General features: G+C 44.3%; 1 protein-coding gene across 1 annotated transcript in view; it reads right to left on the reverse strand.

Moving 5' to 3' along the window:
- Positions 1 to 11,313: 11,313 nt before the first annotated feature.
- LOC127605670 (glutathione hydrolase-like YwrD proenzyme) overlaps positions 11,314 to 27,758 on the reverse strand; it is a 30,589-nt gene continuing 14,144 nt past the window's right edge. Inside the window, 10 exon segments of the mRNA XM_052073433.1 lie at positions 11,314 to 11,344; positions 11,927 to 12,082; positions 14,587 to 14,682; positions 18,576 to 18,660; positions 18,959 to 19,141; positions 20,288 to 20,401; positions 20,404 to 20,458; positions 21,533 to 21,704; positions 22,028 to 22,115; positions 22,199 to 22,351. Of these exon segments, the coding sequence (XP_051929393.1) occupies positions 11,937 to 12,082; positions 14,587 to 14,682; positions 18,576 to 18,660; positions 18,959 to 19,141; positions 20,288 to 20,401; positions 20,404 to 20,458; positions 21,533 to 21,704; positions 22,028 to 22,115; positions 22,199 to 22,351 (1,092 nt within the window). The 3' untranslated portion in view covers positions 11,314 to 11,344; positions 11,927 to 11,936.

The raw sequence follows: 27,758 nt of genomic DNA on the forward strand, positions 1-27,758 counted from the left end.
CACACACACACACACACACACACACAGAGGAAACAAGCTGACCAAGAGCTGCAATGGAGCGTATGATTGGAAGTATGAAAACCTGTTGATTTTTATTTGGCATGTAGTCATTTTTTGCAGAAACTTCCAAACATTCCGAATGACGGCACCAGCTTCTACCATCAAGTTCTTTTATGTTCGTGTGACAATTTGAGATCATGAAAACTGACTTACCCTGTCACGTCCCGTGTCTTCCAGCAGGGGGCGGGCTTTTTCCTCCGCCAACTGCACACCTGTTCGTCATTTCGGGTTGATTATCTGCCTTTATTAAGAGGCTCGGGCAGTCCACTCACTGCCGGAGAATTCCACGCCGTGTCATTGTTCTCTCGCGCTAAAACCTCTATAGTAGATTTCTCGTTGCCTTCTAGCCTTGTGGCAGTTTATCTTGCGTTCTCTCTAGTCCCAAAATTGTATATTTAGTCTATAGTCTAATCAGACCTTCCTCGCCTTTTGTTTTTTTCTGCGAGCGTTTTCTGTTGTTTCCTTATTTCTTCCCTGGTCCTTATTTGACCAGCGTTTTTTGTTACTGTTTCCCTGTCGGGCTCTTTCTGTTCGTTATTAAAGACTTTTTGTGTTCATACAAAATCTTTTCGTGTCTGCTTTACCGGGGGATCCACCTCGTTATTTTGTTGTGCGCGAGGCGACCTCGGGCCTCGGGCAAAACGTGACAAACCCTTTCGATCAGAGTTGCACAATTTGACATGACTTCTAATATCAGCATGTCAGGAAGCTGAAAAACTCATGGTGGGCAGTTATGCTTTACAGAGGTCGAAAGGGGTGGTTTACAGTTGCCTCATAATCCAAGTGGAATGCACTACACATCCAGATAAACCGCACGCTAATATTGAAGCCCAACATGCTGCTGTATGAAGCCTCGTTAATTGGGGTGATTAAAGGGCTGTTCACATGGCAAGATTTGGTCCGGTGCTGCGCCGGGGCTGCCCCAGTAGAGCGTTCACACGTGCAAATTAGCTCCGGTGTAGCCCCGGAAAAGATCTTATACCGGACCAAATTTGGGAGGTGGGTCAAATATTTGCTCCGGAGCAAACGCTCGTTTGCGAAGCAGCACCGGTGTAAATTTGCACGTGTGAACGCAACTGTGTTAAATTTGCTCCAGAGGAAATGCTTGTGAAGAGTACGTATGGCGAGAATGCGTTGCTTTCGTGCTCTGTCGGACTTCCGTAATGTGTTTGTTTCATAACGACACAAGACTTGGCTAGTAACATCTTTCCTTTTCTGGGAGACTGGACTGTCTCGGAGTTGTTTGTTCCTTTTTTGTTTGTTCACAACCCCCCGCCCCCCATAGAATTTATTTTGTGATTTCCTCTCTTGATTTTCTGTTTGGCGCATTAGTGTTTGCTTTTCTGAGTGTCATTGTAGTCATCGTTCATTTACATTTTCTTGGGCGGTCACTCTCGAGCAGAAGGCACGGAAACCGAGAAGGAGAAGGACGTGCCGGTCCAGTAGTCGCTTGAGTTGTGTGTATACAGTACGTTTTAAAAAGAACCAACACGACAGCTCATTTGTATTCTCAAGTGGGGCCGGGTGGGAGGGACTGCCCATCATAGCTTTTAGCTTAGTTAGCATCCTTTTGTTGCCCACCTCCTCCAGAGTGTCAAGGGAGCAGCCCAGGACAGAACTGACCTTCCTGACCAGTCGCTCAAGTCTCTTTCTGTCTGAGATGCTGCCTGACCAGCAGACAATGCCATAATGGATGGCCGAGGCCACCACCGAGTTATAGAAAGTCTTAAGGATTAACCAGTGGAACAAAACACATGGCTTGTTATACAACCTTGTGATAAAAAAACAAAACAAAACATGAATTTGGAGATGTAAGTAGATCAACATGGAAGCCAAGTTTTTCCACACGAAACTGCAACCAGAGTTTCCACACAGGCAGATTTTGAAGGGAAAAAAACTGACCTGAATGCACACATGCAAATGCATGCGAACGATCATTTTTAACTGTGACAATTAGGACATTTTTGAGCCTGATTTATTATCAGTATGAGTGTGCACATGTAAATGAGGTCAAACACTCTTTGGATCCTTCGAAGAAGATACTGGCCGCTGAGCTGGCGGGCCGGGCTTTTAGCTCAGCAGCCAGAATCCTGTGCTTTCAAGGAGGTGACGTGATGGCTGCACGTTTTCAAATGCAATCGGTTGGACACACACACAAAAAAAAGCCTCGATTGTTCATGCAAGTAGATGTAGAAGTTCAATGACTAACGCACCCAGGATTGCGTGTTGCATACAGGGAAATTTTTCCACATTTCATTTTGCGCATTTTGAGAGGAGGAGGTGCAAACAGGTCAATTGAGCATCTAAAAAGGGATTTATCAAACCTGAGACAGATTGCAGTGGCTGATTTTTGCTTTTTAAACAATGAGACACAAAGGCAGGTGCAAACCAGCTCAGCTGTGCAGAAGGGTTGTGACTGTGGTTACTGTGGCAAGGAAATGACAGGGAGAAGGGATCTTTTATCAACAGCACGCCACCAGCTCATCTCAGATGGACTGATACAAAGTGGAAAAAGTGTTCTTTGGTCTGACAAGTCCACATTTCAGATTGTTTTTAGAACTTGTAAACGCGGTCCTCTGGGCTTAGGAGGAATAGAACCATCCAGACTGCTATGGACGTAAAGCCAGCATGCGTGATATTATGGAGCTGTGTTCGATAGAGTGGTCACAGTTTGATGCGCACTGCATGAATATTTATTTTTTCTTTTCTCTATGGCACTTCAAAAGTCACAGTGTATTGTTCGAGACATTTAAAAAAGAAATCATCGGTCAAACTGCTCCAAAAAGTTAAAAAAAAGAGCAAAAGATAGCACATACAGGAACAAAACTATGTAAAAATGGTTAGAATTGTGAAGAATTAAGAGATTTTTGTGTGATTGTGCTTTTTGAAAATAATTTGAATGATTGAATGAACAGTTGATCCGAGGATGCAAAATGGGGTCAGTCGTCGGTGGCCATTGATCACTCTGATTGGCAAAAGCAAAGAAAATACGACATTAATGTTGCAGCTCCGAGACAAAAAGAGCTTGCGTTGTCTTTTAAGTGTATGCTTTATTAATTTTTTTAACTCCCAAACGAATAAAAGCATGTCTTCTATACTCCATTCTTCTCTTCTGAATTCGGCTCAAGGGGTGTTCAAAGGCCGCCTCAGAATAAAATAGATTAATGATACCTTCAATGGCACTAAGATTATTCTAAAAACTGCACCGAAACAGAAAATCCAGCATTGAAATCACCAAATGAATTCTATAAGGGTGTTTGTAAACACACAAAAAAGGAATAAGTATTTTAACATCAACATAGACACGATTCTGAACGAGTCCAGTTTCCGAAATTAAGCTCAACAAAACTTCTTCCTGCTTGATTCTGAGTGTAATGGCCATTCATCTGGAGATACGTATGTGAATTTTATTTAATGAAACCCTAACTGTGGACGGTATGCTGAAGAATGATGCACGCATGTGCGGTATACTTGCCCACCCCCCACTAAAGGTGTTGTGTCACTCTCTGCAAATTTTCTGGCTATGCTCCTGGTTCATATCGAGTTTATTCTGCTCCCTCACTGTTGCAAAATGTAAAAAGCTGAATTGTGTCTGTATTTGGAGTGGGAAATCGGGATATAGTGAAAATAAGATGAAATCCATTCATCCATTTTCTGATCCGCTTTATCCTCACAAGGGCCGCAAGCATGCTGGACTGTATCCCAGCTGTCTTTGGGCAGTAGGCGGGGACACCCTGAACTGGTTGCCAGCCAATCGCAGGGTACACAGAGACAAACAATCATCCACACTCACACTCACATCAAGGGACAATTTAGTGTTCAATCATCCTGCCATGTGGGAGGAAGCCCAACCCTAAGAAAACCCATGCAGGCACGGGGAGAACATGCAAACTCCACACGGGAAGGCCGGAGTCGGAATCGAACCCACGACCTTTGCATTGTGAGGTTGACGCACTAACCACTCGACCACCAGGCCTAAGCTGTAAATTTCAGGTCTAATTCACCGTACTCACCTCACATTTCAAAAGTAATCAACGTTGACAGAAACATGAAAAAAGAAAATGTTATGGTAAATCTTCCCATTTTCATGTGGGCGCAGTCGGAGGTGCATTTCTGATCCTTTCAACACAATGAATGACATGTCATAAAATCTATCAACAATTATTGCATACATGAGAATGAGATCAGATTAGTTTGAAAGAATTGGACAACAGCATTAAAAATAAATTTCCACTCATTCAGGAACCACTTTAAGATTAAGATATCCTTTATTTGTCCCGCAATGGGGAAATTACAATCAGAATTCAGAAAGGAAAACGCTGGGTAGGGAGAGGGAAAAAAAAAACGCTCGAACTATCCTCTTCCGAGGATAATTTAAGTCCAGGATAAAAAAGACCCTAGCATATAAATAAGCATATGACATTTACAACAAGTCACAAGACATAACATGTAATAAGGGGGGAGGATGAATGGGGAGGAAGGGGTGGGGGGGGGGGGTCGGTAACCGCGACGCGGCCGAAATGACCAGCTGCACGGTCATCGTTGCGCTCCGCATATCGAACCACATCACGGAGGCAAAAGAATCTGAGCGATGAAGACGGTGATAACAAGGATGTGTATGCGCGTGTGCTTGTCCAGTCGTGTATGTGTATGCGTGTACAGGTCATAGCTGCTTCGCCGAGGTCTGCTCATCATGAAGACAGTCCCGGCTTATTAGTCGATGGCCGAGAAGGAGGGGGGTGGTGGTGGGGGCCCTCGACTCCATGCATATTTCCATCCAGGGGAAAGGCCAGACAGCGCTGTTTGTTTTGGAGAGACGGCCGCCAACAATTCCAGACAGCCTTGAGTCCTTGGTCTGTATCTCCTCACTGGCGCGGATTCCAACGTCTCCATGGTGTTGTCGATCGCGCGGAGTCACTCCAAAACCGCAACAATATTGCGGTTGAGCTCAGTCACCGCTTGAGTCCGAGTGTTGGACATTCGCGTCAAACCATCCAGAGTGACCGGCAGCTTCTTCACTTCCAATAGAGCCGCTCCCGTCATTTGAATTTTGCGATAGAACACCAACACCAAACAGCAGCATACCTGTTATCAAAAGGCCAATAATGTAGATGTCTTCCACATCCTCCACGGACAGTACGGCCAGGCACACCGGTCTCCACTTTCTCCACGGATCCAGGGCGTATCCGGCAGCAAGTGTCCCCGGAGGGCAAGCAGGCTCCGCACTGCCCGCTCTTCTCATCGAAAATTTTTTGTCGATTACATCCATGGTTAGTTCTTCGGATGAAAAATACGGTAGGAGGCTAGGAAAAAAGTTAGACAAAGACAGCACAAGGAGTAAGTGGCGAGCACGGAAAGGGTGGGGTGAGGGCAGGAGGAGCAGTGCAAAAAGCGTCCGCCTTCATCGAGAGCCAAGCAGAAAAATAAATAAATTTAAATGGATTCCTTCCATTTTCCACTCCTATTCAGAGTGATATAAAATATCATTTATTCGTCCCACACTGGGGAAATTTACAGCCTCCAGCAGCAAGAATGTATGTAGAAAGAAGAAAGAAGAAAGAGAAAAAAAACAACAAACATATGTGGGTGTCGCAGGTTACAAAAAGACTAACAGACATTCACACTCAAAATAATACCAATGGACAATTTGGTGTGTGTGTGTGTGTGCATGTGGTGTGTGAGAGAGAAAGAGAGGAGGTTGGGGTTGTCACACATAGACGCATGAAGGGAGGTTGAAGGCATTCTGCGAGTGCCCATTTTGCAGCAGCCAACTTTGCATAATCCACAAGTGTAGATCTTGCAGTTCGTCATGAAAGTAGTTTGTACGCGCTGATCTCCTGCATGGACTGCAGCGAGGCCATTATGCTTTCGCCATGTAGACTGCATACCTCTCTTGTGTTGAATTGAAAGGGAATTAGGGGCCGGACGTTGTATCGGTCTGTCGTGGTAAAGAAGGAGCTGAGCGAAAGGGCGAAGCTCTCAATTTACCGGTCGATCTATGTCCCAACCCTCATCTATGGTCACGAGCTATGGGTTGTGACCGAAAGAACGAGATCCCGGATACAAGCGGCCGAAATGAGTTTTCTCCGCAGGGTGTCCGGGCTCTCCCTTAGAGATAAGGTGAGAAGCTCGGTCATCCGGGAGGGGCTCAGAGTAGAGCCGCTTCTCCTCCACATCGAGAGGAGCCAGATGAGGTGGCTCGGGCATCTAATTAGGATGCCTCCTGGACGCCTCCCTGGTAAGGGTTTCCGGGCATTTCCCACTGGCAGCAGACCCCGAGGACGACCCAGGACACACTGGAGAGACTATGTCACCCAGCTGGCATGGGAACGCCTCGGGATCCGCCAGGAAGAGCTCGAAGAAGTGGCTGGGGAGAGGGAAGTCTGGTCTTCCCTCCTAAAGCTGCTGCCCCCGCGACCCGACCCCGGATAAGCGGTGGAAAATGGATGGATGGATTGATGGGAATGAGGGGAGCTATTTCGATTGCCCGGAAATCAAGTCAGCTGTGCTTTGTCCCACAAAATTGTGGCCAACTACAAAAATGCTAAACACTCACCCTCAGGCTGCACTTTGGTATATATATATTTACTATATATATATACTATATAGGCGGCCCGGTAGTCCAGTGGTTAGCACGTCGGCTTCACAGTGCAGAGGTACCGGGTTCGATTCCAGCTCCGGCCTCCCTGTGTGGAGTTTGCATGTTCTCCCCGGGCCTGCGTGGGTTTTCTCCGGGTGCTCCGGTTTCCTCCCACATTCCAAAATCATGCGTGGCAGGCTGATTGAACACTCGAAATTGTCCCTAGGTGTGAGTGTGAGAGCGAATGGTTGTTGGTTTCTGTGTGCCCTGCGATTGGCTGGCAACCGATTCAGGGTGTCCCCCGGCTACGGCCCGGAGACAGCTGGGATAGGCTCCAGCACCCCCCGCGACCCTAGTGAGGATCAAGCAGCTCGGAAGATGAATGAATGAATATACTATATATTTTACACCGCTGCAAATTGTGTGGAGCGTTCACACGTACAAAGCCGCTGAGCGTGTCAGCACCGGCACAGCGTCGGTGCAACCCCACTTGCTTTCACTCGGCAGTTTCTGCAGCGGAACAAAACGACAGAAAACAAATGAGCTGTCGTGTTGGTTCTTTTTAAAACATATACACAACTCAAGCGACTACTGGACAGGCACGTCCTTCTCGGTCTCCGTGCCTTCTGCTCGAGAGTGACCGCCCCCGAAAACATAAATCAACGATGACTTCAATGACACTCTGAAAAGCAAACACGTAATGCGCCAAACAGAAAATCACGAGAGGAAATCACAAAATAAATTATATGGGGGCTGGGGGGTTGTGAACACACAACAAATGAACAAACTACACAGACAACTCCGAGACAGTCTCCTACAAAAGGAAAGATGTTAGCAGCCAAGTCTTGTGTCATTATTAAAACAAACGGACGGAAGTCCGACAGAGCACGAAAGCAACGCATTCTCGCCGTACGTAAACTCTTGACAAGCATTTGCTCTGGAGCAAATTTAACCCAGTTGCGTTCACACAAATTTACACCGGTGCTTCTTCGCAAACGAGCATTTGCTCTGGAGCAAATTTTTAAACTACCTCCCTCAGGTGGATCAAATTTGGTCCGGTGTAAGCTGTTTTCCGGGGCTACTGGGGCAGCCCCGGCGTAGCACCGGACCAAATCTTGCCGTGTGAACACCCCTTATTACTAATCCGAGAAACTTGGTTTCATACGCTCTTTCTATCGCAATTGAGTTTACCATAATTTTAGCTTGGTGTTTGATTGGTCTTGTGCCAAAAAAAATTAACTTCGATTTTTTCAGGTTAAGTGACAATTTATTTCTGTCGTTTTTAATTTGTTTAATTCGTTTCCTACAGTTGTCAGGAGCTGTTTCAAATTTATTCCAGAACAGGACATTGTATCATCAGCAAATTAGTTAGTTAGTTCCTATTTGGAACATTGGGCGACAGTCTCCTCCATTTGTTCCGGTAACTGGCGACCCTTCTTGCTCCATGCCAGCTGACTGAGGCTGACTGTCCCATCTCACTGAGGTCTTCTTTGGCAGTCTGTCTCCACGTCTTCTTTGGCCTACCTCTCTTCCTCTTTCCACCCTCTGGCATCCAGTCCATGGCCACACTTGCCGGTCTCTCTCTTGGCAGTCGGAGTACGTGACCAATCATTTTCCTTCTCCTTTTAGAGACAATGTCTGACAGTTCAGCTACTCCTGCCCTCTTCATCAGCTCATCATTGGTAATGTGGTCTCTCCATGAGATCCTCAGGATGGATCTCAGGCAACGCCGATGGAAGACATCGAACTTGTTGGTAATATTGGCTGTCTTCATCCATGTCTCACAGGCGTAAATCGCTGTTGGGATGACCACTGACATATAGAGGCGTAGCTTGGTGGTCATAATGATGGCTTTCGATGACCAGATGTTGTGGAGGCGTTGGAACACTCCCGCAGCTTTACCAAGTCTACTGTTGACGTCTTTCTCCACACCACCTGTATTTGAGATGTTACTCCCAAGATATGTGAAGCTGTCAATGTACTCTATGTCATGTTGGTGTAGAGTGAGTGGTTGAAGGTGTTGGTGCTGTCCGATGGCCATGGCCTTGGTCTTTTCCTGGCTAATTCGTAAACTGACCGTAACTCCGTGTTCATGCAGATTGTTGGTCAACTCCTGGAGTGCGGGCTGGGTGTGACTTAACAGAGCCAAATTATCTGCAAATTCCAGGTCAGCTAGTCTGCTCCCTCCCCACTTAAGACCAACTTTTGCCCCTGTGATGGACTTCCTCATCACAAAGTCAATTATGATGATGAAGAGTAGGGGTGACAGAATGCAACCCGTTTCTTACACCAGTGACAATGTTAAAATCATCAGTTGTGCAACTGTTGGTTTTGACACAACAGTTTGAGTTGTGGTACAATGACCTGAAGATGTTGATGTACATGAGGGGTACACCATACAGCTGGACGGTCTGCCACAGTGACTCCCGGTGGATAAGGTCGAAGGCTTTCTTGAAATCGATATATTTGATCCTGAGTGGTATCTGAAGTGTTTCGAAGGGTAAAGATCTGTTCGGTGTAAGACCTTCCCTTCCTGAAACCGGCTTGCTCTTCCTTCAAGATGTTATCCACTTCGTCTTTAAGGCGATGTAGCAGAACACTGCAGAATACCTTGCTGGGGATTGACAGCAGTGTAATGCCCCGCTAGTTATTGCAGTCTGCGAGGTTTCCCTTCTTAGGCAGCGTGACAATGACCCCACGTCTCCAGTCGGCAGGAACCTCTTCAGCATGCCAAATCAGGTTGAACAGGTGTGTAAGGCTCTCCACAACAGTGTCTTGGCCATGTTTCAACAGCTCGGCAGCTACCTCATCGAGTCCCGGTGCCTTGTTGTTCTTAAGGCCCTTAATTGCTCTGGCAGCCTCAGTCTCGGATATCTTTTTCGATGTAATATTTAGAGCTGGAGCTGGTGTCTCTTGTTCGAAATTGAAGAGCACGGGAGGCATTTGTTGGTTGAGAACCTCCCTGAAGTGTTCTAGCCATCTTGCTTCTTGCTCCTCTTCGCTTAGAAGTGTCCTGCCATCCTATCATCAGCAAATAGGACACATTTAAATTGTTTTGAGACCTTGCAGATATCATTTATATATAAGATGAATAGTTTTGGAACAAGCACTGACCCCTGAAGAACTCCATGAGTGATTTTCAGTTGATTAGTTTTTTTATTGTTGAGCTGCACGTACTGATATCTGTTTTCTAAATAACTTTTTATCCATTTATAATGCCATATCTTTTGATTCTCACTTAACAGCGCATACTTTTGTATAAAGCTATCAAGTCTGCGGGAAAATTTCTAATATTTTCGAAAATTGTGGTAGTAGTGATATTGGTCTATAATTTGTTAACAGATGTCTTTCTCCACTTTTATAGATTGGAATAACTTTTTAAGTTCAACAATTTTCATTTTTGATGGAAAGATACCAGCTTTGAATGACAGGTTGCATATGTGCGTGAAAGGTCGCACTACATATTCTATAATCTGCTTTATTATTGTCATATCAATATTAAAGCAATCAGTTGACTTTTTATTTTTACAATATTGGATACTTATTCTTGTTTTACAGCAGTAAGGAACATCATGGTGGAGTTTTTTTCTATGTATCTATCTATTTCAAACAAGTTTGTTGGATCAGGATTGTTTTGCTAGGTTACTGCCGATTTTGACAAAATACTCATTAAATTCAGTTGCTATTTCTGCAACTATTCTAGAATAGTATTTTTGCCTTTGATAAAATACTATGGATAATCAATTTTTTAGGACTATTTCTGATTACTTGGTTAAGTATTTTCCACATTTCTTGTGTGTTACTTTTATTCTGCTCTAATAGTGCATGATAATGATCTCTTTTACTGGTTCTTATAATATTTACTAGTTTATTTTTATAGGTCTTATATTTTTTTTCTGCTTCTTCAGTTCTCAATTTTAAAAACAATTTATATAAAATGTTTTTCTTTTTACATGCGTTTTCTATGCCTTTCATTATCCATGGCTTACTTGGGTCTTAAAACTTTTTGGAGACTTTAGTTAATGGAAAATGTTTATCATATAAGGAGACTTATATTATATTATATATACATTATGGGAGACTGAAATACTTCAAACGCTGTATTTGGATCTTCGTTTGAGTAGACCTCAGTCCAGTTTTGTTTTTCTAGGTCTTGCTTAAAAGCATTGATGGAGCGTTGGGTTCTTCGTCTTATTTCTGTTATGTGAGTTGTTGACTTTGCTTTTCTGCCAAAATAGTTATGAAAAATTGCAAAGACAGGTAGGTGGTCACTTATGTCATTAATGAGAAGTCCACTTTCCATTTTAGGATCGATCTTATTTATAAATATGTTATCTATTAATGTGGCCATGTCAACTGTTATTCTGCTAGGTTTCAGGATTACTGGGAAAAGGCTGTTGCTGTACATAGTATTTATGAAGTCAGTTGTTTTTTTGTGTCCATTTGGGTTTAATAAGTCAATGTTAAAGTCACCACATATTATTCGTGTTTTCTTATCGTTGTAGTAACTGAGCATATCTATTAGTTTTTTATTGAATGTGTCAATACATGATCCTGGTGTCCTATAGATGCAACTTATGATGATATTTGATGCCTTTTTATTATGTATTTCAATGGTTAGACATTCCATTAGGTGTTCTATTGGGTTTGTCAATCTCTCGATTTTACTGCATTAAGGTATTGCTGTTGGAAGTGGAGTTGAAGCTGAGTGTAGTAGCAGAATCAGAAGTTTACTGAGAAAGCGTGTGACGTGGTTAGGACTGCACGACTGTCCGTGTTTTATGTTATGTGTTGTGTTTATTATTTTACTTTATGTTAACTGTTTTGTTAAGAGCTTTGTTACAGCTGCCGCTGTTGTGAAAGCGCTCTATAAATCACCATGTATTGTATTGTATTGTATATATTCAATCGTACCGCTACCGTTTACTGCCTCTGATGCTATAATTCATGGGCAGTGTGAAATTGGCATAAATCCAACCAAAACTAGCATGTTGCAGTGGCTGAATTACCGTATTTTCCGCACTATAGGGTGCACCAAAAAGTCTTCCATTTTCTTAATTTACGTTTTTTGGAGGCGGTCATGAACGCCTCTCGAGTAGCCACGGAGACGGACAAAGACGTACCTGTAGCTTCATCTAGTGGATGCATTGTATATTGCGGCTTATAGTCCAGTGCGTGCAATATATGAAAAAAAATCAAATATAGGCCATTAATTGAAGGTGCGCCTCATAATCCAGTGCGCCTTTTAGTGTAGAAAATACGGTAATTGTTTACTAAATGAATTACCTGAAGCAGTCTAAAATCCCATCGCACATCCATCTGATCGGGGATCTGATCCTGCCCACAACACCCTGGTTGGATGATCCTTGTGGCTGGCCAATGGATTCCACCAATCCCCTATTGTGATGATCTGTCCCCTCCCAAACTGCGACCTCTTGTGACCTGGGTTTATGAAACAAAAATGGCTAGAGCCTCCGCACAACAAGCAACAAGGTAAGAGTCAATTCAAAATGCCATGTCGCATTCACAATAAATAAATAAATGGATGACGTGAGATCCAGCTGTCTGTCACCAAGCTGTACCCAGGGGCAGGATGGCAATTGGAAAATTTCAGGATAACAGCTGCATGGCAACAGCCAACTCGGGTTACATTGGATTAACGTTACAACAGGTTGTCAATCAAGTGTTTCTTCATGGATTACTTGGATCAGGCTATTTCTTTACAAAGCCAGAGAAAGCGCTGTTTCTATGTCTGCTTGTCTGTCAAAAAGAGGAACATTTTGAGAGAGGTACGAAACAAAATTATACATTCTATTTAGGAATTACTTCATTGACATTCATATTTCATGAAAGCGGATCGTCAATTATTTGTCATGAATGGGTTTCAAAATGAACTGTTTCAAAATAGTGTTTGTACAGGAAATTGGGAAATTACATTTTAATACCATAACATGGAAGATATGGAGGATTCATGCCTCACAAAAATATAAAAACAACAAGATGAAGTTGAGCGTACTACATTTTAATATATTCTGCTGGGGGACTTCAATGCTCATGTGGGCAATGACGGTAAAACCTGGAAGGGTGTGATTGGGAGTAACGGCCCCCATGATCAGAACCCAAGTAGTGTTTTATTACTGGACTTCTCTGTTTGTCATGGACTGTCCATAACGGACACTACGTTCAAACATAAGGGTGACGAAAGTGAAACTCCTCATTGATTTAAATTCCAATTAAAATTAGCTAAAAATTAAGAAATCAATACTTTCATTTTCTCAATTATTTTATCACGAATGGATAGAAAATTAAATGTTGTTTTTCAATATAACCAAAAAATGTAACTGATTTTTGGGTGGGTTTTTTCTTAGTTTTGTATCATTAAATTTTTTCATTCCACATTCATAAAGTGTTACTGTATACAGTTTTCTGGGCGTGTCCCACTGAGAGGAGACCCCAAGGGCAACCTTTTGACACGCCGGAGAGATTATGCCTCCTGGCTCCCTTGGGAACACCTGATCCCCCAGGTCGAGCTAGAGGAAGTGGCTAGGGCAGAGGTGAGCAAACTACGGCGCCTGGGCCGAATCCGGCCCTTTGGTCTTCTTAATCCGGCCCGCCGAAGGTTGGTAAACAATTAAGGTTCGATGTCAACGACTGCATTCATTTCATTTGGACTTGTAATGGCAGGCATTTCAAAGCCAGGTGGCGCAGTTACTTGAAGTTGCAGAGCATAGGGAGGGAGGGGGGAGACGATATGGAAGCCCGCAGTAGCACCAAGTCAAGCAAATCCCGTTCGATACGACGGAATAAGTGTGTCCGTGCCGCTATTTTCTATTATTGGATCCAAAACAGCTACATGCAAGTCACTCTTTATTGCAGTGAGTTTTACTGGAATAGCGAAAAATTTTATGTCCTGTAGTTCATGGCATCCAAACGAAGAGGAACAGTAATGGCCGCGGAAGAGAAAGTGAAGTGTATCTGATTAAACGAAGAAGGTTACAAAGTATGAAACATTCAGGAGACGCTTTGAGTATGAAAGACTCAAATCAAAGACTTGTTTCCATGCTCAGAGTGAATTGCTTGCGGCTCGACAGACAGTCAAGTAAATAAACGTTTCCTGGAATGGTTTGACTGTTATCGTGCGAAAAACTTTCCGCAAACTGGACCACTAATAAGAGAGCAATCGAGTTCCATAGCGCTAAGACTTCGGAGCGTCCCGTGGCTGGGTTCAAAAGTTCGTTCCACGACATCAGCTGAGCAACACTGTCTTGTGTGGTGATCGAGGGGAGGTCAAGTTCGAGACAGTGAGTGAGTGGAAAGAAAGCCACCAGGTCTTTTAGTCATCTCATTTTGTAGCAAATAGTAACTAACTTTGTTAGATTTTGTCATATACCTGTACTGTATGCTGCAGTTTTTGGACAGTATATTGTTGCACTTTGTTGCTTGTGTTGTCACACATGTATGTTGTTAACATACTTGGACGTTCATACAGGACATATACCATAGTTGTGTCACTGTTCTCATTTAAAAAAAAGTATGGTAATACTTTAATGCTTTTGTTCTGATGATGTTTGGTATGGACTGTCAACATATAAAGTTTTTTATATGTACCATATCTTGTGCTGACCTGGCCCACCTGTCAAATTTAGAAATCAATGTGGCCCCCGAGCCAAAAAGTTGACCCACCCCTGGGCTAGGGAGAGTGAAGTCTGGGCTTTCCTACATAAGCTGCTGCCTCCGTGAGCTGACCTTAGATAAGCGGATGAAAATGATGGTGAAATAAAGAATAGAAGAATAGTTGGTCAGCAAAATCAGGATTCATACCATACATGTGTTCCACCTGGGGTGTATTCACTACAGTTTTCTGTAGATAAGGTGATATTACCACCAACAAATTGTCTGAAATAAACTGTCAAAAATAAGTGCAAACAACAAATGACAAAAAGTACCAATGACTGGCCAGTTGACTTTATGACCTCGTCTTGTTAGAACCTCAGCCACCTCTTGGTCGATTCCCTCCTCCAAATTCACAGACCATTGATTTTCTATGCAGAGAGACAACCAATGTATGAGTGGGTATGCGTGAATGAAGAAAAGACAGATGGTGTTCCAAACATTCTAATACTTCTCAAGTTACAGTAGTATTATCATGAAATATAGTGTACACACACTATTTGTGGGTTATAGGGACCAAGAGGGCCTGCGAATCAATAAAATTTGCTTATAACTCACACACATTGAAATGCATTGGGGGAAACAAATATATACATGTATTTTTTTAACCCCAAAAATACTTCCATATACACTGACAAACATTCATTATGCACTATCCACAAAAAAATGGGGGGTAATGGGAAATCACCAGGAAAGGTGAATAATCTTGGACTATTTTTTTGTGGAGGTGAGGTGAGACAACTTAATCTCTCTCACACGCTTGTTGGTATCCTCTTTACTTCAGCGAAGATCTTATGATTGCAATGGCAAAATTGGATTTAACCACGCATCCATTTTCTTTGTCCCGCTTATCCTTACGGACAATAGGAATCTGGAGCCTATTTCAGTTGACTGCAGGCATCAGGCGCCAACAGCCTCAGTCAGACGCTCCCTAGTATTGGCCCTGTTTTTGTCATTTTCGTTAGTTTTTGGCGACCCTGAGCTTACTTACACGAGGGAAAAGTTGCTGCGCATTGTGGAGTCTACGCTCTGTCTTTTTTCACCAACACACGAAAATCCACAAGGTTTTTCGGAGCTAATCGCGGGCGGAGCGGCTGCACTGTACGGAGCATGGAAACGCTGCCGGAGGAGGGGGAAGCGAGTCGGCGTGCTCGTCAAGCTCCGGCAGCGCGGATTTCGAACCCCGCTCCCATCGATCCATCTTGCTAATCTACGATCTCTGCCAAACAAATGGATGAACTTCTTCTCCTCACAAAGTCCTACAAAACCTTTGCACGTTCTGCAGCGCTCTGCTTCACTGAAACCTGGCTCAGTGACCGCCACCCGGATTCCGCGCTACATCTACCCGGCTTCCGCCTTCTCCGTGCCGACCGCGACACGGAGCTATCAGGGAAATCGAAAGGTGGTGGGATTTGCTTCTATATCAACGAAGAATGGTGCACTGATGTCACGAAGCTCGACGCACACTGCAGCCCGGACCTGGAGTCGCTGTCTTTAAACTGCAAGCCATTCTACTCGCCACGTGAGTTCACCTCCTTTTTACTAGTCGGTGTTTACATTGTGCCACAAGCTAACGCTAACACGGCGATACAAACGCTAGCCGAACAAGTAAACAAACTCAAACTAAAATACCCAGAGTCAATGCTGATCATTTTGGGCGATTTTAATAGAGCACATCTTAACCGTGAAATTAACAGATATAAGCAGCACATCGACTGTTTTACCAGAGAAGGCAACATTCTAGACCACTGCTATACAACAATCAAGAATTCATACCGATCGGTCGCCCGTGCAGCATTGGGTCTTTCTGACCACAATTTAATCCACTTAATACCTACATACAGACAGAAACTCAAATGTGCTAAACCGGTTGTTAAGACTGTGAAAAAATGGACAGATGAAGCAAAGCTAGCTCTACAAGAATGCTTAGACTGCACTGATTGGGGCGTCTTTGAAACTTCAACGGGCATACTGGATGAATACACAGACACTGTAGCATGATTGATACATCAGTTTCTGTGAGGACATGTGTGTACCAACGAAGTCCTTCCGCTCCTTCAACAATAACAAGCCATGGTTTACTCCCAAACTCGGGCAACTCAGGAAAGAGAATGAGGCCGCATTTAGAAGTGGAGATCGGGCACTGTACAAACACGCCCGAAACCAATTGACAAAGGAAATTAACATCGCTAAGAGAAGCTATGCAGAGAGGCTGAAAAAACAGTTCTCTGCTAACGACTCTGCATCTGTATGGAATGGCCTGAAAGCAATCACTAACTATAGAATGCCATCCCCTCAAACAGTGAACAATAAGGGTCTTGCTAATGAACTAAACATGTTTTTATGCCGATTTGAAAAGGACACCCCTATTTCCCCCACACACCCACCTCTACCAGAAACTACTCTATCTACCCCACCACCCTCTTTTTCTCCACTACAGATCCACGAACAGGACGTGAGACGGCTCTTCAAGCAGGAGAAGATCAAGAAAGCTGCGGGGCTTGACAAAGTGTCCCCCTCCTGCCTGAAAGTCTGTGCTGACAAAGCTTCAACAGATCCCTGGAGCTGTGTGAGGTCTCATCCTGCTTCAAACAGTCTACCATCATCCCAGTTCCCAAGAAATCGGCAACATCGGAACTGAACGACTATAGGCCTGTCGCCCTGACGTCTGTGGTCATGAAATCCTTTGAACGCCTTGTGCTGAACCACCTAAAGAACGTCACCTGGACCCTCTCCAGTTTGCCTACCGGGCAAACAGGTCTGTGGAAGACGCAGTCAACATAGGTCTGCACTACATCCTCGAGCACCTCGACAGCACAGGGACCTACACAATAATTCTGTTTGTGGATTTCAGCTCTGCGTTCAACACCATCATCCCGGAACTCCTCACCTCCAAACTTCTCCACTTCTGTGTGTCCCCTACGACCTGCCAGTGGATCCGCAGCTTCCTGACAGGACGGACACAATAGGTGAGACTGGGAGCAACAACATCATCAACACGCACCACCAGCACTGGAGCCCCACAGGGATGTGTCCTCTCTCCCCTGCTCTTCTCCCTCTACACAAACGATTGCACCTCAACAGATCCAGCTGTCAAACTCATAAAGTTCGCAGACGACACCACGGTCATCGGTCTCATCAAAGACGGCGACGAGTCTGCGTACCACCAACAAGTGGACCAGCTGGAGCTCTGGTGTAGCCGACACAACCTCGGGCTGAACATGGTCAAGACTGTAGAGATGATCGTGGACTTCAGGAAACATTCTTCTCCACAGTTGCCCCTCACACTATCCAACTGCTCTGTGTCAACCGTCGAGACCTTCAAGTTCCAGGGAATCACAGTCTGCCAGGATATGCAGTGGGAAGGCAACACCATCTCCATCCTGAAAAGGGCCCAGCCGAGGATGTACTTCCTGAGGCTGCTGAGGAAGCATGGCCTGCCACAGGAGGCGCTATGACAGTTCTACACGCCAGTCATCGAATCAATCCTGTGTTCTTCCATCACGGTTTGGTTTGGGGCCGCCACAAAAAAGGACAAAATCCGACTTCAACGGACAGTTAGGACGGCGGAAAAAATCATTGGCACCACCCTACCCACTCTTGAGGACTTGCACACTGCAAGAATCAAGACAAGGGCACAGAAAATCCTCCTGGATCCCCCGCACCCTGCCCACCACCTTTTACAGCTACTCCCCTCAGGCAGGCACTACAGATCCATGCGCACCAAATTCAGCAGACACTTAAACAGCGTCTTCCCTCTCGCCATTAACTCCCGAAACAGTCACTTCTTCTTGTACTACAAATACTGCTACTGGTCACTCTAAAATGGTTCAATGATTTTCTGCACCAACTGTACAAACTGTCATCGTATTGTATTCTACCACTGATCACTTTAGCTCTGCTTGATACTTTGCACATTGTCTCACTTACATTACGAAATGTCCTTGCATACCTATTTGTCATGTCCTTGTTTACGATGATACTAATGCAGCGTGTTATACCGGAGACAAATTCCTTGTGTGTTCTACATACTTGGCCAATAAAGATGATTCTGATTCTGAGGTGGGGTGCGCACCTTGGCCTGGTCCCTCGTGAATAAGAAATACAGGATCGAAAAACAATGACTGAGATTCCCATTTACACCTAACAGGTCATTTAGGAATCACCGTGCTTTCTCTTTGTGATTTCCAGATTCTTTTATAATAACGCTATTTCTTAACGGGTGACTATTTAACCCAAGCTAGGCTATTGTCGTCATATTTACCTTTGAGATCATATTGTACAAATATTCTTGGTGAATCGAGTGCTTGCTGTGGATTCATCCCAAACTCCAACATGTTAAACAACACCTAAACACATACAAAAAAACTTTGAAGCTTTGTTATATTGTCCATTTCCACAAAACTGAAGCATTTTGCTGGTAGGATTTGTTTCATCCGCACACGAAACAGCTGGAACACAAAAAAAATATTCACAAAGCGTACAATTTTCAATGAGGCTTTGCTCAATGCAATGTCGAATTGTTAACCTGTTGTATTCCTCAAGTCAACAAATGCTTTCATCAGCATCTTTGACCACAAAGGTTTTTGTACATCTGATCTCAGCGAGGAATCACTCATTGTAAATTGGGTCTTTGTTACTCCATACCTGAATGTGTCCTTGTGGTTGCATCAAAGCGCCCATTACTCCCAAGGAGGCGAGAAGTTGTGGCTTTTGGGATTCAGATGCACAGTCAGTGAGAAGTGCGGGTATTATGGTGTGGTAGGGCCGCTTCCCCCCGGCAACGCAGTTAACACTGTTCTGATGAAGAGAGAAGCTGGCCCCACGATTCTGTCAGAATTGGGGAAAACATTTCCGAAAAGTGTTAACCTGACCAGAAATCAATACTTGATCATCAATCCAAGTTGATTATATGGACAAAAGTATAAGGACAAACTACAACAATCACGAAGCAAAGGAAAATAAGAAATGGGTCTTGTGCAGCATTCAATCTTCTGACTTTATATTTTATCTGACTGTGTAAAGATTATGAGAATTGCTGTCCCGTCATAAATAAGAACATTTATGAGATCAAGAGTGAAAGTCATTCGCTCAAGTTCATAGTAAATTCAAATGCAACAGGTAATCTGATTACCGGTACTGTAAATTCTGGTCTGTTGAATGCGTTGGTATATAGGATGCACCCAATTGTTTCTTTAGTTATTTAAAAAAGGCTCATTAAAAAAATAATAATAATAAAAACACCCTCTGGTTTGCTCACCTTAGCCTAAGCTTTATAAGCTTTATGCTGTACTTGTTGGATGTTCAATTTGTATGTTACAAACAGTTTTATGCTTCTTTTATGGCTTAAAAACTGATGTCCATTTGTGTTAGCCTGTCTACGGCATTTCCCCATTCTCTGTTAGCGTTAAGCTAATAGAGTTATGTCAGGCTAAAAAAATCTACTGAGATGCTTTGTTGAAAGAAATTTGAATGAACATTTATGACAAATAAACAGTTTCAAGCAAAAACTCTTTCCCTCTCATTTGGACAACTGTTAGATGTCAAACTAAATATTGGGCAGAATGCATACAATTTACAAGAGAAAATAAACTGCAACTTTTATGTAGAAAATAAGTGGAAACAGCACAAGGTAAAAAAGTCAGTTTAGACATATGAGGTTTGTATGTTTCAGCAGATATGAATGAATACCGATTCCGAGTGCTTCAGTGTGTGCAAATTTTAAAACATGAAGATTTTACACTTGAACATTTAGCGCAACAATTTTTAAAAATCCTGAATTGTAAACATGATTTTTGTGCGTGGAACTAAGAAAAGACGAGAGTGACAATCCTAGAGTCAAGAAAATATGCATAGGTGGGGAGGTAACGTATACATAAGTAGACTGGCTTTAGTAGTTGAAGAATTATATTAGTCGCTCACACGTGACGCACAAAAAGAAACATCAACAGACAGTTTTGTGCTGCATCGTCAGACCTGAAGAGAGAAACCGCAGTCCTTTGGGACAAGACCAGTCCCGAAGCCCATAAATGTGCTGTTGATGAAAGAACAGGCATTACCCTGACAGTCAACCACACAGAAATAGACTGTCATCAGGGCCTGTCATCACTTTCTGTCATCAGGGCCGGCTCTACATCTTGCATGACCCTAAGGCACAAACAATAAATATTACTCTTTGAATAAAGTTATGTTATTTGTTTTGTTTTGTTTTGTTTTTTTGCCTGATTGTTTTTTTTTCTTTCAGTGTTTTCCCGACATCAGTCAAAATGCACACAAATAATCTCCTCACTCAGACATGCCCAAAAGCCAGTGTTAAATCAACCTTAATGAGCCAAATCACATATTTAACATGAGAAACCTCTCACAGGACACCGCCAGACAAAAATGTTACAAAAAGTACATAATGAAATAATGCAGAGCGCTTCTCAGTGTACTCATGAATGTATTCACTCACTGTGAAATCGGGGCTTGTGTAACAGAGCCAGTAAAACACTTTAAGTATTTACTGTACTGCATTATAATTACACAAATTCTGTGAAATGATAAATACCTGACGTTTTGTTTTACTATATCCTCCATTAGCTAAAGGTCGACCAAACATTTTAAAATGTTCCCCTACTTCAATAATTAACGTGGCCCTGCCTCTTTGAAATTGTGCTCATGCCTTTGACCCTCCCCTTTTTCTTTTGATGTCCATGGGGATGTAAGCATCTTTAGAGCACTTTTCATTAGAAGTAGAAATATTGCTGTGCTGTATGTGTGTAGGTGTGTCTCACACCATAATTGACACGGGTGGGGAGGGGAGGGGGGTTCTGGTGTTAATATCAGGTTTTGTGATTTGGACGATGTGAATGTGACTCGGAATGGGTGTCTGTCTATAATTATTCACTGCCAGTGACTGGCAACCATTTCAGAGCAGAGTCTGCCAATGGCCTGAAGTCAGCTGGGATATAAAATTTTTAATAGAGTCATTGTATAAATCTACATTACAATTGCAGCACTGAAATCCAATGTCTTCTGAACTAAGCAAACGCACCCTTAACAAAATACACACACAGCAGACATGAAAAAAGGAGGAAAGACAAGGTGGTTGGGTCAAAGCATGGAGCGAAGGCAAACATCTACACTCCAATCGAAAGTCAACAGAGTGTGATATGCTTTCACTGGTACGAACTAAAGTGTACACACACACACACACACACACACATCACAAACACGTACCTGTCCATGTTGATGAGCTGGGCTCGCTGCCTGCTGAACCTTTTTTCCAATAGGCTTTGCAGTGGAAGGGTCACATGGTCTGGGTCACCCACGTAGCTTTTAGCATCTGTTTGGGCTAAGCGAATAGCCTCCACCAGAATATGGATGTAGTCTGCACTATTATGACCTAAAGCTTTAAATAAACATGGGGACTTCAATTCTGTAGTTTCGATTTACTCTAGTATGTACAGCCCATATCAAGTCATTTTGCATGTGCAGATATTCGTCACACTGGTAGATGTGTGGCTAATTGAATTTTGTGGTACACTTTTCAGGATTATTCTCAGTAAATTCGCTGCACTGGTAGCTCAAATTCAAAACTATCCAAAATAGGAAGCTTACAACAGATGAACTTGTTTAATGACGCAACTGGTGGGTGGACAGGCACTCTGATGTTGTGAAGTGAAATTTGACACATCTACATCATCCCCCCCAAGGTCCCCGTGTAATGGTTACCTTTGAGAGGGAAGTTCTCCAGAATGTTGAGAAGCAGCAGGGCAGCCAACCCTTGACTATTAGGAGGAGACTCCCACAGGCGCACACCCTGAGCACACAATGGAGTCATTTACTTTACTGACCGTGTTAGTCAAACAGAAATCCAATAAGCAAATGAAAGTTAAAAGACACCTTGTACTTTGTGCTGATGGGACTGACCACATCACTGTCATGGCTGCTGAGGTCATCCAAGGTCATGACTCCTCCATGTTGGACAATTATGTCAATGATGGCTTGGGCAACTCTGCCCTGGTAGAAAGCTGCCTTTCCATGCTCTCCCAATTCCTATTTATATAGTGGCCAAAATATGTGTGTAATAATCATAAAATTGGGTGCAACATTCAACATTATGTACGGTAATTGCAAGGCAAATAATGATCAGGAGCAAAGGCAGCTAAACGATTGCATAGACAAGAAGAGCGGGTTGGATCAAGTTCATGCACCAGAAGTAATGAGTTGTCTTAAATGTCAGAGAAAAGGACAACATCTATGTTTCTATTGGAAATTGTGGAAGAAATTCCAACACTGACAGATAAAAAATAATTTACTGATGGTGTTTTCACAGACTTAAAAAAGCTTTTGATACAATAGATAATAAAATATTACTGGAAAAATTAGAGAGATATTGCAAAAGAGGTTTGGCACATAAATGGTTGAAAAGTTATGTAGATGACGGTATCACTATGTACAGTTCAACAATTTCAAATTTAGCGAGTTGACACTAACTCACGGGGTGCCCCAAGGGCCTGTGCTTGGTCCTGAACTATTTATACTCTATCGAGGGGGGTTGGCCTCTCTTCCACTCTGGAGTTACCCGCGGTGAGAGCCGCAAATCAGGTGTGGGCATACTCATTGCCTCCCAGCTCAGAGCCTGTACATTGGGGTTCACACCGGTGAACGAGAGAGTAGCCTCCCTCTGCCTTCAGCTGGGGGGACGGGACCTGACTGTTGTTTGTGCCTATTCACACAGCAGCTCAGAGTAGACTTTTTGGAGTCCCTGGAGGTTGTGCTGCAGAGCGCTCGCTCTGGGGACTTCCTCGTTCTGCTGGGGGACTTCAATCCTCACATCGGCAATGCCAGTGAGACCGAGAAAGATGTGATTCGTAGGAACTGATCAAACCTCAAGTTGTGTTTTTTTTTTTTTTGGACTTCTGTGCTCATCAGGGATTCTCCATAACGAACACTATGTTCAAGCATAAGGGTGTCCATATGCCGACTCGGCGCCAGGATATCCCTGGCCGCATTTTAATGAGTGGCTGTCTGGTTGAATCATCGGATTTGAGGCCGCATGTTCAGGACACTCGGGTGAAGAGAGGGCAACAGCTGTCAACTGATCGACACCTGGTGGTGAGTTGGCTCCAATGGTGGGAGAAGATGCCTGGCAGACCCAAAAGTATTGTGAGAGTCTGTTGGGAGCATCTGGAACAATCCCCTGTCAGAAGGAGTTTCAATTCCCACGTCCGAAAGAGCTTTTTTCACGTCCCTGGGGAGGCGTAAGATATTAAGTCTGAGTGGACCATATCCCGTGCCTCTATTGTTGAGGTGGCTGATTGGAGTTGTTGAGGTGGCCGTATGGGGGGCGGTGCCTGGTGTGATGGCAACCCCCAAACTGGCTAGTGGACACTGGCAGTAAGAGATGCCGTCAAGCTGAAGAAGGAGTCCTATCAGGCTTTTATGGCCTGTGGGACTCGACTCAAGAGGCAACTGATGGGTACCAGCTGACCAAGCGGAACACATCTTTGGCAGATGCTGAGGCAAAACTCTGGCATGTGAAGAGTTTAGTGAGGCCAGGGAAGGTGACTTCCAGGCGGCTTTGAGGAAATACTGGCCCACCATCCGATGTCTCAGATTGGGGAAGCAGTGCACCATTAACACTGTCTCTGCAGCACTGGAGCGCCGCAGGGGACTGTTCTGGCTCCATTCCTGTTCATCCTCTACACCTCGGACTTCAGACACGTCACTCCAAACTGCCACCTTCAGAAGTTCTCCGAGGACTCTGCGATTGTTGGCCTCATTACAGAAGGGGACGATCGGGAGTACAGGGGACTGACAAAGGACTTTGTGGACTGGTGCTAGCAGAATCTACTCCAGATCAACCCTAAGAAAACTAAGGAGTTGGTTGTGGATTTCTGCAGGAAAAAGTCCTCACCAGCACCGATGAACATCCAGGGTATGGACATAGAGAGGGTGACCTCCTACAAGTACCTTGGTGTTCTTCTGATCGACAAACTGGACTGGTCTACAAACACGGACACCCTGATTAGGAAAGGACAGAGCCGACTCTTCCTACTCAGGAAACTGAGGTCTTTTGGGGTTCAGGGGTCACTCCTTAAGACGTTCTATGACTCGGTGGTGGCCTCGGCCATCCATTATGGCATTGTCTGCTGGTCAGGCAGCATCTCAGCCCGAGACAGAAAGAGACTGGAGCGACTGGTCAGGAAGGCCAGTTCTGTCCTGGGTTGCTCCCTTGACACTCTGGAGGAGGTGGGCAACAGAAGGATGCTAACTAAGCTAAAAGCTATGATGGCCAGTCCCTCCCACCCCCTCCAGCCCGCCCTGACAGCACTTGGTAGCTCCTTCAGCCAGAGACTGTTACACCCGCGCTGCAAGTAGGAGAGATACCCACGCATGTTCCTACCGACTGCTGTCTTGCTGATGAATAAAAAATAACAATCATAATAATAATAATAATTAAATGATGTGAAGGAAATTGTAAATAGTACTGCGATTTATCCATTTTGTGTTCATATTGCATTTAATTGAAAGGTGTTTGTTGTTTTTTTTTTCTCTTTCTTCTCTCTTCTTTCTACATACATTCTTGCTGCTGGAGGCTGTAAATTTCCCCAGTGTGGGACGAATAAAGGATATCTTATCTTATCTTTCAGTGGGGATGGTGTACTGTTGACCTCAACTCGGGAGATTGTGACTCGGTGGGCAAAATACTTCAAAGACCTCCTCAACTCCACCAACATACATTCCTTAGAGGAAGGAGAGTCTGGGGACTCCAGCTTGGGCTCTCCTATCTCAGAGGTTTAAGTCACCAAGGAGGATAAAAAGTTCCTTGGTGGCAAGGCCCAGGGGATGGATGAAATTCGCCTGGACTTCTCAATGCTTTGGATGGGGCTGTCCTGATTGACATGCCTCTGCAACATCGCGTGGTTTTTGGGGAGAGTGCCTCTGGATTGGCAAACCGGGGTGGTGGTACCACTCAGCACTCAAGTCTCGGATTCAAGAGGAGCAGTTTGGTTTTCATCTCGGCCATGGAATAACGGACCAGCTCCACACCCTTGGCAGGGTTCTTGAGGGTGCATGGGAGTTCGCTCAATCAGTCTAAAGGTATTTTGTGGACTTGGAGAAGGCGTTCAACTATGCCCCTCTTGGAGTTCTATGCGGGGTGCTTCGAGAATATGGCGTATCGAACACCCCTATACCATCAATGTCAGAGTTTGGTTAGCATTACCGGCAGTAAGTCAAATTCGTTTCCAGTGAGGGTTGGACTCTGTCGCGGCAGCCCTTTGTCACCGATTCTGTTCATAACCTTTATGGACAAAATATCTAGGCGCAGCCGAGGCGTTGAGGGGGTCTCAGTATAGCATCTCTGCTTCTTCCAGATGATGTGGTGCTTCTTCAACAGGAATCTCAAACTCTGACGGGAGCAGTTTGCAGCCAAGTGTGAAGCAGTTGGGATGAAAATCAGAACTTCCAAAGCTGAGACCATGGTCCTCAGTCAGAAAAGGTTGGGGTGCCCTCTCCAGGTTGGGGATGAGATCCTGCCCCAAGTGAAAGAGTTGAAGTATCTTGGGGTCTTGTTCACAAGGGAGGGTAGAATAGAGCGTGAGCTGGGCAGGCGGATAGGTGCAGCATCTGCTGTGATGCTGAGTTTCTATCCAACTATTGCCAAAGGTTATGCGCTTGATTTACCAGTCCATCGACATTCCTAGACTCACCTATGATCACGAGCTATGGGTCGTGACCGAAAGATCAAGATCCCGAATACAAGCGGCCGAAATGAGTTTCCTCAGCAGGGTCCCTTCGAGATAAGGTGAGAAGCTCAGTCATCAGGGAGGGGCTCAGAGTCGAATGAGGTGGCTCGGGCATCTGATTAGGATGCATCCTTAGTGAGGTGTTCCGGGCATGTGCCACCGGCGGGAGGCTCAGAGGACGACCCAGGACATGCTGGAGAGACTATGTCTCTCAGCTGGCTTGGGAATGGCTTGGGATCCCCCAGGAAGAGCTGGAAGAAGTAGCTGGGGAGAGGGAAGTCTGGGCTTCCCTACTAAAGCTATTGCCCCCGCAACCAGACGCTGGATAAGCAGTAGAGAATGGATGAATGCCTGAAGATTTGGAAGATTGAGACTGGAGAGGTGTAAAGCACTGACAAGAAACTTTGACAGATGCAACAAACTGGAACCTACGAATGATCCAAGTGGATCAAGCTATTGAATATTGTAGGTTGCTAATAATTTCCCTTGCCCACATATTTCCGTAAAACAGATTGAAATTTGGACCTTCCAGTCATTCTTAACTTTCTTCAGACTTACTGATTACGACGCGACTGGTTACGACGCGACTCTCTTCTTATTCATTCCCGCAGCTTCACTGTGCTTTAAACTGTGTGGACGCTGAGCGTCGACCGCGCGGATGCTGGGAGTCTCGACAGTTCAGAGTAGGTTGTCCCAATGCATTGAAATGAGACGAGTCATTGGATAAATGCTGGTTTTGTCCCGCCCATTGGACGCTCAGCGTCTCTGGGAATCTATGGACAGTGGGCGTTTATAGGCCGGCCAGGAAGCTCAGCTTTTCTGCATGATGACTGGATGATCTGTCTGAGGCCAAATCTCTTTTTGATTGAAAGTGAAATGAGCCAATCACCGATCTTATGGTGAAGGCATCCTTTCCATTTTTTTGAAAAGGAACGGAGGGTAGAATTCATGTATAAATAAACGGCACATTTTATGATGTAGGCCGAAATTGAGCTTCCCCTCCTTGACAGACCAGCATCCTCCACTGATAAAATGAATCCAAAGACCAAAAATTTGCATAGGTAAATTTGGGAAGCTGTACAGAGACGAGGTGCGGAGATTCTTCATGTCGGTCAGTGCCTTAGCCAATCAGGATGCAGAACGCAATTCACTGTTTAAAAGCATAAAAAAAAACTTCACTAAAAAATTTCGTGAAACAGCGAAGCCCCGGAAAGTGAACCGCATTAGAGCAAGGGATCACTGTATACAGAGTGAAAAGAAGGGGACTCTGTGATCAGCCCTGAGGGGAGCTTGTGCTGAAACCAAGGAGAAGTGGGGGCGTATTTTCACCCTCTTGAAGAGGTTCGTCAGGAAATCTAAAGTCCAAAGGCAGATCAAGTGAGACACAATCATGACTTGCAGCTCATTCATCAATCTGCTGGGGAGAATGGTAATAAACACTGAGCTGAAGTGCACTCAGAGTAGCCGGACATAGCATCTCTGCTGCTCCAGGTGGGACAGTGCAGAGATAAGCAAACTTGTGATCGGAGCAGAAAGGAAGTGATGTGGGTTCGGTGTCCGACATCTTTCCCTGGTGGATGCACTTCAAAACGAACGAGGAAGTTGTTTAGCTCCGCATATAGTCAAATACAGGCATACCCCGTTGTGATTCTCAAGGAAGATTGGGTTTATTTGGATTTAATGTGGATATTGCTTGGAATTATCAACTC

Source organism: Hippocampus zosterae, chromosome 8, assembly GCF_025434085.1.
Source record: "Hippocampus zosterae strain Florida chromosome 8, ASM2543408v3, whole genome shotgun sequence".
NCBI classification, from domain to species: domain Eukaryota; kingdom Metazoa; phylum Chordata; class Actinopteri; order Syngnathiformes; family Syngnathidae; genus Hippocampus; species Hippocampus zosterae.